The sequence below is a fragment of the Patiria miniata genome, unplaced genomic scaffold, assembly GCF_015706575.1.
Source record: "Patiria miniata isolate m_02_andy unplaced genomic scaffold, ASM1570657v1 HiC_scaffold_19, whole genome shotgun sequence".
Lineage (NCBI taxonomy): Eukaryota > Metazoa > Echinodermata > Asteroidea > Valvatida > Asterinidae > Patiria > Patiria miniata.
In genome coordinates, this window is record NW_024037057.1 from 8,031,616 (window position 1) to 8,040,966 (window position 9,351).

Sequence of the window (9,351 nt, forward strand, 5' to 3'; positions counted from 1 at the left end):
AAATTTGCTCCCAGCGCGCTAACGTTGGGCGGAGTTAGGCTTATAAAAGAGGGGCAATGAGTCGGGTCTTAAAAATGTTCGTTTTGAATAATTCAATTAGTTTTAATTGAATGTAATTTAAGTTAACTTCCAGAAAAGTAATATGTTTAGTTTCTTAAGCTCGCGCTTAAGGTTTAAATTAATCCCGGAGACAAAACTTAAGGAATTGCGGCCAAAAGGTGAAATGAATCAGCCAGATTTTATATAGTAATGCAAGCTGTGTTCAATTCTGTCTTTCTTCTCCCCCCCCCCCCCCTCAAATGTTCACTTGAATAAATTTCGTTTTGTTTTTAAGTTAATGAAGGCAACTTCCAATGTGTCCTTCCTCGGCTCCTCGGCTCTCGTAAAGTTTTCCACAGCGCCCTCTATCAAGATTGTAATGGTCAGACGTTTGCGAAACCTCGTTTTTGTTTCTGCATGGGCTTCACCATTTACTCCCGAGTAATTATGAACCTTGAATCAAGGCTTCTTGCTTTCATGTCGATTCCAATTCAAACGAACGTCTCTTATTCTGAAGCAGGAAAAAAATGAAATTAGAGTCGGTTCCTAAGGTCATATATGGACCTATAACTAATATAGTCCTGAAGCCCATCCGCTTACGAAACCGAGTTTTAGCAAATCACCACAGAGTCAACAGTTCAAGGCTGCAATTACCATAACAATCAAGCTTCACCGCCCTCTTTCTATGCAAGGTATACAGAAAACTCAGCTGCGATGGAGTTATACCACGTCACAATAATATTTACTATTCATAACATATAATGACCTAAAATCGCCCGCACACACAGTCTGTGGCATAAATATGTATTTAAAAAAAGAGGACAGTTAACAGCTCACTATACGTGTTGACACAGCAGACATGAAACCAACTACATGTAGCTCTGTTAATTCCTGCGAGTGTGAATTAGAATGAAATATCATAGAATTCTTGTTGCCGATTTATCATGATGATGACGATGAGGACATATCTGTTACCGGCTATTGCTCTATTTTGGGCCAGTTTTGGTATGTGTGTTTACAGAGAATAATTGCTGCTAGGTCAGAATAAAATTAATCATTCAAACAAGCAAAATGATATCACTCGTGCCGTTTAGTTGAGCCATCATTTGAGTCAGTTATTATGCGATAATGTGAAGTCCATTGGGGGCAAACAAAACCGGACGATACTAATTAAGCACATTCAAAAAGCCTAATTTGTTTTGGACATACATGCATTGCACAATGTCTACATTAATCTTGCATTTGTTAAAGTTCGGTGTTTCCATAAATTGCCGGATGAGATTTTGATGAAAGGGGAGAGGGCCATGTATGTCGCGTGGCTTTTAATTGTGATGACATTACACTTGCACATGCGCAGTTTTATTTTTGTCAAATTATGTTTTGCAAATTAATTACTAAACGTGAATTGCCCTGGAGAGGAAAGGTGTTGCATGTTCAGCTCAGCAAAAAAAAGAAGAAGTTTAACCTGCATCAAAGCAATCTTCAAAATTAAATATTTCTTCCTGTTTTAACAATAAAGAATTTGATTGATTTGATTTCACACCAGGCAGCACTGGCTCCCTTAAATGCTTCACTTGTAGTTCAGACGTCAAGGCCAACTGCAGGGATCCGTTCTACAACGTGAGTGTCGACATGCCCTCGTGCGGCTATGAAATAAGCCAAGGAGTTTGTACGGTGAGTTAAAAAAAGGAGATGAACTGCAAGCAACCTCAAAAAAATGGCGGTTGGTGTCCTGACGTCACAGCCAACTTTAAATCAGTTTCTACTCTAAGATAATACTCGGCACTAAACTTGCATGTATAGGCCTATTGTTCTTTTTGTGGATTTGATAAAGGTAATCAGCTTAGACCAAGACTGTGGGTAAAGTTGGGACTGAGCATGCGCAATATGACGTCACACTGGCTTGGCAACCAATCACTGCGCGGTTAGACCATGGGCAACTTACCACAAAGAAATCGTCGAGTGAGGGCTCCAGATCTCTTTATAACCATCCCTTATACAAGCGTCCTTTGTTTTAAGTTGTGTCATTTTTTAAAGACTTTGCATGAACAAGCATGATTGAGGACTGTACACGTTTTATCAACTAGTGGCAGCACAACACTCTGTTCTGTTATAATCATCATTTATCATTTCAACACCATTCTACACAATAAACAATCAAATCATCCTGATTTTGGTATTTGTGCTTGCAGCAGCAACCGGGTACGACGACCCATTGTTTTAATTACATCTTTCAATAATTCGAACCTTTAAAGACTTGATAGTATTAACAGAACTATCATCTATTGTTTAGGCGTAAGAGCCTTTCATTATAGACACATTTAAGTAATCAATTAATTAAACAGAATTATACCTGAGACAACACTCGTTTTTGCAATTGTTATGATTATTTCTAAATATTCGTACCCCATTTGATGTTATGTTTAGTCTCATCGCTGTGATGACTACCAGGTACGACAGTGTTTTAATTACGGTCATTCAATAATTTGAACCTTAAAGACGTCTTGGTGGAGACAAAATTTACAGAACTAGGGTCTATCATTTAGGCGTAAGAGCCTTTCATTTAGCATATTTGCGTAATCAATAATAGAATTAACCTTGAGACTTCTCTCCTCTTTACAATTGTTATGGTTACTTCTGAATATTCGTACCACATTTGATATTATATTAAGGCAAGCTTTTTTGGTTTTGTACAATACCAAATACCTTCCGCTGAGGATAAATCACGCATACTATGGTGCAAGTCTCTATTCAGACTTGTTCGCGTTCTGAACGCATTAGATCGCTAGTACAATTCTAGCATCTCATCTAGTAGATCTGATCTTTATGAATCTTACTTCCAACCTGCAAATCTCGTTTTATACCTCCGTCAGAATCTACTGCGCCCATACCTTGATTGCCACTTGTGGATTTCATTTGAACCTTTAAGCTTTACAGAACTTTCCTTTAGGCTTCAGAGCCTTTAGCCTTTAACTATACTTAATGAATAATCGCAAGATACCACTCGTCCATTACATTATGGCTGTTTCTGGATTTGTACCCCATTTAACATTGCTGTGTTGACTGCCAGATACGAAAAACCAAAACCATATTTGGAAAATGGAAACGTACACCTGAACTATGCAAGACAACTCCTTCAGGCAAGGGTAGCAATGTTCGTCTCTTATAAATACTGTTTGAGACATTGTACAACTATGAAATTTCAACCAGACTTGACAACTGTGTTAAAAATTGTGTGTTGTCGTTGCTGCTCGCAAGCGTGAAGTGATCTACCTTCAATCCAACCACGCACACATTCCTGTGCCAGTCCCTATTCAAATTACCCGCCCTTAACCACTCTACCGTGTCTCATTTACATATCAATGATAAAGCAGATTTATTCTAATTCGTCCCGGTACTCAACCGAATAAATCAATATGTCTCTTGTGCTTTCATGATGAAGTTACTAGGTGTATAAAAAAAAAAAGAAACCCAGATCTAAATATAAATTACAGAAAATCTAATAGATATTTTCAAATAAGTTAAAGATCATGTGAAACACAAATGTGTCCACTTTTCAAGTACAGGTTTTGACCCTTGACAGAATCACAATGAATGCTTTATCAGTCATCCGTGGCCACAGACACACAATCAAGGTATCATTGGAAAGAGGACACATTGGTGTGATCACGTGATCTTCAACTCATTTGAAAATATTTATTAGATCTTTTGTACATATCATCTGGGCTTCTTTTTTTTTTATCCTCCTAAGATTTTTTTTTTTGGTTACGGCGCTCGATGTTTACAAACGAAAGAAAAGTCTGTTTGGGGCCTAATTTTGGACTGCACTTAATTGCAATGAAAAGATGTTTTGTTTCGTCGTCTCCATTCCTCAGAAAATGATAACTGCAGAAGACGTCGTGATCCGAGGCTGCGGGCTGAAGACCTCCTGTCCTGACACGGGCGACAACGGCTGCGAACAAACCTCGGGAACCACGAGGTGTTGTTGCAATGAGGATGGGTGCAACAGCGCCACCACGCGGATCGTAGACTACTTGGTCCTTACCGCGGCCGTAACGTTCGCCGCAGTGGTTGTCAATGTTGAACTACTGTGATGTGAATCTGCTTACAAATACTCCCTTGAAAAATGGAGTAACTTTAATCTCGAATACAGTCCTGCGAGACTGGAACCTTTACGCAGAGTTTTGAAAAAAAGGCATGCCTTAGGCCAAAAAAAAAAAGTCTCCGGTTTCTGGTATGCGCGCGCGTCGCCGTAACCATGCGCATCGGCAAAATGAAAAAGTTTGTTTTCAATGAAAGATGATGTCTCAAAACCGCCAAACTCACTGGTTTGACTGGAATCCTGCTGCTTCACAATTTTAACGTGTTTTTAGATGGGGTTATGATCGAGAATAAGCTTTATGTGGCCTCTCTGGACTCCCATATATTTGCACTAAGTCTAGTCGGGCACCGGCATTTGCAGTCATCAGCCTACATTTTGAGGCAAAAAATCAGGTAAAAAAAAAAAAAAAGCCGCGTCGCCGCACCACTTTTGGGCAAGCTCCATACCAGAAACCGGAGACTTATTTTTTTTGGCCTTAAAGTAAAATGGAGATGGACATCGAGAATGAACAAACGAGGACACTCGCAAGGACAGCTAGCCATACAGGTGCACTTTGGGGGCGCTATATAACATGTTATAGCGCCCCCAAGGGGGGAAAACATGTCAGACTCAGAGATCGTTTTGTTCCCATCGAAGGGTGCTGTTAATGTTTCCGGTTGCTAATAATTTATTAGTGTTTCCACAATCATAAGAATGGCAACTCAAAGAATATGTGTGTACATTACATTTTGTGTTTTATTCATGTACATTGATATCGATAATATGGCAATGGATATTGGCCCGAATTGTTACATTATGTATGTTTCACCTAATTCAACCAGCTACGTCGAACATGACATACATTTTTGGCGAACGATTGCATCTCATGAAGCATGAAAAATACTAGAGCTATTGAAATAGCAGCAAAAAATATAATGGCTTTTATATGAGAACGAAAATTAAATAAACCAGATGAAATGTCATGACTTGTCAGGCGCATGCATATGCCTGACAGTTTAAAAAAAACAAATCATAGTTACATTCGACGAGGAATGGGTTTATGAGGCACACCTAATTAATACAAAACAAATGACTAATTTTTGCAACGCGACATACAACATTATAGGAGTATATCTTGACGATTCAAATTCCGATTGAATACAACTGCATATAACAATCTTCGTTCGTAGTACGAAATTAAACATATTTATGAATAAGCTGATTCGAATCACTTAGAAAAATTGTATCTTCGCTTGAATAGATGTCATAATAAAAAATGATGACAAATAATCTTAGCCTGGTGTCTAAATGACTAAATTGGTTTTCTTCAAAGCGTATGAATTTTTTCGCGGATGAAAAAAAATGATAGAGTCGGTGAACTTGTCTGAATAATTTTTTTTAAAAGCCGGGAAAACCTATTATTACAATTTTTTCCCAAGATTGTTTGTTAATGATGTTCTTTACGGTTTAACAAAGGCGATCAACATTGACACGCGTTACCTTTACGAAGGCCCCCTTCAATGGCGAAATTACAGTTCCAGTGACTTCTTATTCTCCATGGATATGGAAGGCTACGTCGTGCGTGAGTCTACAGCAATATTGGAATGCCGATAGGCGATCAATGTACATGTACATATACACTCACAAGACCCCTCCAGTAAGTTAGCTCCGCCCAGTGCGCACGTGGGCAAATTAACACGTGTTCCTCACCAATGCCACGCTGCGTTTTCCTGCCGCGCGCATCATACGCGCGCGTGCACGCACGTCGGAGTTTAGTGCACGCGCGTCGGACCTAAAATTACGGCTGTGATTAGTCAGAACACCATGGGGCGGTGCTTACTGGATCGGTCCATTGAGGAGCCATTAATATTGTACACGTTAATGACTAAAGTTATTGCCTAGTGGCGGATTATCTGAAACGCTTTTGCTATTGAAGGGGGCCATCTTGGTATAAATTAAAAGCTTGCCCGCATCGGTATACCAAATATCATGAGCAATGTAAAGAATTATATGAGGAATCTGTTAATCACACTGTCAAATAAAACATGACCAGTTTGCATGGGTTCCTCTATAAGCAAACCACTGCGACAAGCGAGACAAATATCAGACTTCTGGTAAGAGGGTTTTGCTTGATGGCTGATTGGGCTCCGGATCCGTCTGTGACTGGCTCCTTGGTCGGGAGGTCCGGAGTCAGGAAAGGGCCGGAGTTGCAAAGGTTACCAGAGCAGCACGAGGCGCAGCCGTATTCCACGCACTGGGATTGACACGGCAGGGTGGTTGCGCAGTCGCGGCGTATGATGGAGCCAATGTCGGCGCCGCTTTCGTATTGTGTCTACAGCACACAACATAAAAAGAACCAAATTAAAAAAAAAACTGTACAGAATATGTGCAGTGCTAAATCTCATTTTCCTCCCTTCCTATAAAAAAAAAACATGGCGAATATAGACCTCTTTGCCAACCCATGGTTGTTGAACTTTTTGTCAATACATGTATACCACGGTTTGGCAAACTATCATCTGTCAAACTCACATAAACAAAGAAAAGTTGTGAATGTCTCCAAACGAATCAATTGATTGGTGAAAATACAAGTACATAGCGCCACCGAAGACCTACACAAATGCCTCCTAGACATTGGGAGTGTAAATATGCAATTTGTGGCAAAATAGGTTGCCGATTATCCACGGATCAAAACAAGCCCTTATCTGTTTCCACTGAAAGGAAAGTCATGCATAATTCCAACATAAATCATGTTTGTGATTGGACAGACTGCCATCGTGGGCAGGGCTTAACTGACCGGCCTGTCACTATTCCAGTTCGTTAGTGTGACGTCAGTTCAGTTTAAACCACGCCCACGGGCCATTAAATAGAATTGGAACCATCGGAACCGGAAGCTAACGCACCTTGAACGTTTGTCCAATAGGCGGTAGTAATCACGGTATGCGCGCGTGTATGACGGTTCACTAACGAACCAACCTCGTCCCCAGTGCTTACTTTATTTCCAACCGCGTTTCCAATAGTAAACCCTGGATAGGAAACTTTCTTCCTGTATCCTGATTGGATACCGCAATTGGCTAGTAATGGATTTTTATCGTGTACTTGGTGCTATTATTCACAACGTGCAGTACGTGTTTTCGCGATCATTTGTCCACGCCTTCTCGAAAATACTAATTTCCTTTCCAATTTGCTCATATTAATATGAAATATGATACTGTATGTTGTCTCGATAAGATCGTAACAGTTTGATTTCAAAATTCGTGTTTTCGTAACTCACGCCGTGCTCGCGCTGCTACGAATTGACTCTGTTTTTACCCCAGACACCGCATACAAAAACAAACGCTAATGTGTAACGCATATCCAGGCACCAGACTGTTCCTCATTTGCATACGTGTGCAAAAATCTTGCACATGCAAATGATCCAATACCAGGGTGAGAGAGCAGGTAGTGATGGGCGCGTACTGTTCGACACCCTGGGGACGAGGTTGCTAACGAACCGGATAAAGGGACACCTTCAACTCACCTTGCATCCCTTGTCCTTGTCGCAAGGTACTATGTAAACCTTCGATGCGTCAAACGGGAGTCCACAAGGCCCGCTGTCATCAGGGGCGGGAGATTCCAAGAAGGTCTGCACACACGAATAGCAATTAACTGTATATTCAAGACCATCTGAGAGGGACATGCCGTTGCAGAGATCTCTGTTACAGCAGTGCGTGCAGTCGGTGCCGTTCGTGCCATAACAGCGAGTCTCGCAGGATTTGTTGGCTGAACACGAACGGTTGTATTGAGTACCTTCTTTTATGGTCTGAAAGACGGACAAGCAGATAATTATCAAGACAGAGGAGGACGCACTGGATTACTTATAAAGAATGAACACTCACAATAATTACCGCGAGTTAAAAAAGTCACTTTGGGCGACTAAAACTAAGAAGATTCAGTATGAAATTCATGCAACTGAGTAGACAAGATTCAGTATGAAATTCATGCAACCGAGTAGACCGAATTTCAGTCTGCAATTTAAATCATTTTCACTCGAACTCGTCTGACCAGTGCATAATTGGAAAGTCACTGTGATGAAATTACAATACCCATGCAAAAGGAATCGAAGTTTATTTGCTCAAAGTTCAAAATGTTCACCTAGTTCTGCATATAGGAAGGTCACTGTAGCGAAATTACAATACCCATGCAAAAGGAAACGGAGTTTATATGTGCTCAAAGTTCAAGATGTTGACCAAGTTCTGCATATAGTTCAGGTAGTGAAACAATTCTAAATCGTTGTATTATCTTCAAGCCGAGAGCCTGCCCGAAAAGAAACTGCTATTATCTGATTGATAATACTTAAACGTGAATGCAATGAGTTCAATGATTTAAACAAATAACTTATTTCACCACAAAGGAAACTTGCCACAGGTTCACCTTTATTGCTGTTGTTTGCAAAATGACTTGTGTTGGATTTGAACCTTTGACCTTTAAAACGAAAGTCTCTTCCCTTCGCATGCTTTTAAAGGCTGACGAGCGACAACGACCTTGCAGTTTTGCAGATTCATGTTTTCATTACCAGAAAAAGAATACAGGCCCGTCACCATTGGCGGGGGGGGGGGGGGGGGGGCAAAGTACCAACTAGGGGAGCCCACTACCATAAACAAACCACAAAAATAAATATGTATGCCTTTTGCCGTTTGGAGGCAATTGCTTGCCACGGGGGGGGGGGGGGGGGAGCCCCACCGGGAACCCCCTCCCCTCCTTGGCGACGAGCTTAGAATATCAAAACAAAACTATTCTGATTTGGCTATGTTTTACTCACCACACAGAAGTGTTCCTCCTCACAATCAATTTGAGGGATGTTGTCTGAGAGGAAGGGATCCATACACTTGCTACCACTGCCACCTTCACAAGAGTAGCATTTTAGGCCAAGGCTTGTTCCTAGGTTTGGGTGAAAACATCATTGTCTGACAAATCATGTACACTTTTCCCAGCGTATTCTCAGAAGTCCCTAACGCACGGAAATAGCAGTAGTGTAGTACTCGGTACTCGTACTCAAGTGCTACTCGAGTACTTTTTTTGGAGTGCTCGTACTCGTTCTTATACTCGAATGTCAAAGTACTCGTACTCGAAATGACGGTACTCGAACACGGGCAGCAAAGTACTTGTACTCGAATAGCAGTACTCGGGGGAAATGGTATAGCTTGACTTTATACACAATGGCCTTATTTTATCGATACTTTCAGTTTGAAATG

The 9,351-nt window shown here is 40.8% G+C and overlaps 1 protein-coding gene across 1 annotated transcript; it reads left to right on the plus strand.

Annotated features, from left to right (window-relative positions):
* The first annotated feature begins 826 nt into the window (after positions 1-826).
* Positions 827-4,280, plus strand: LOC119725630. Its single transcript, XM_038197109.1, has 3 exons — positions 827-1,044; positions 1,586-1,713; positions 3,915-4,280. Exons 1-3 carry the CDS (start codon positions 984-986, stop codon positions 4,131-4,133), a joined length of 408 nt encoding a protein of 135 aa, XP_038053037.1. The 5' UTR covers positions 827-983; the 3' UTR covers positions 4,134-4,280.
* Positions 4,281-9,351: the final 5,071 nt, after the last annotated feature.

Bases quoted from the DNA above. Each gene is read 5' to 3' on its own strand.
- LOC119725630 (XM_038197109.1), top strand. From the start codon at position 984: ATGATGATGACGATGAGGACATATCTGTTACCGGCTATTGCTCTATTT. The intron at 1,045-1,585 runs GTATGTGTGTTT...ATTTCACACCAG, and splicing joins TCTATTTTGGGCCAGTTTTG to GCAGCACTGGCTCCCTTAAA. The intron at 1,714-3,914 runs GTGAGTTAAAAA...TCCATTCCTCAG, and splicing joins TAAGCCAAGGAGTTTGTACG to AAAATGATAACTGCAGAAGA.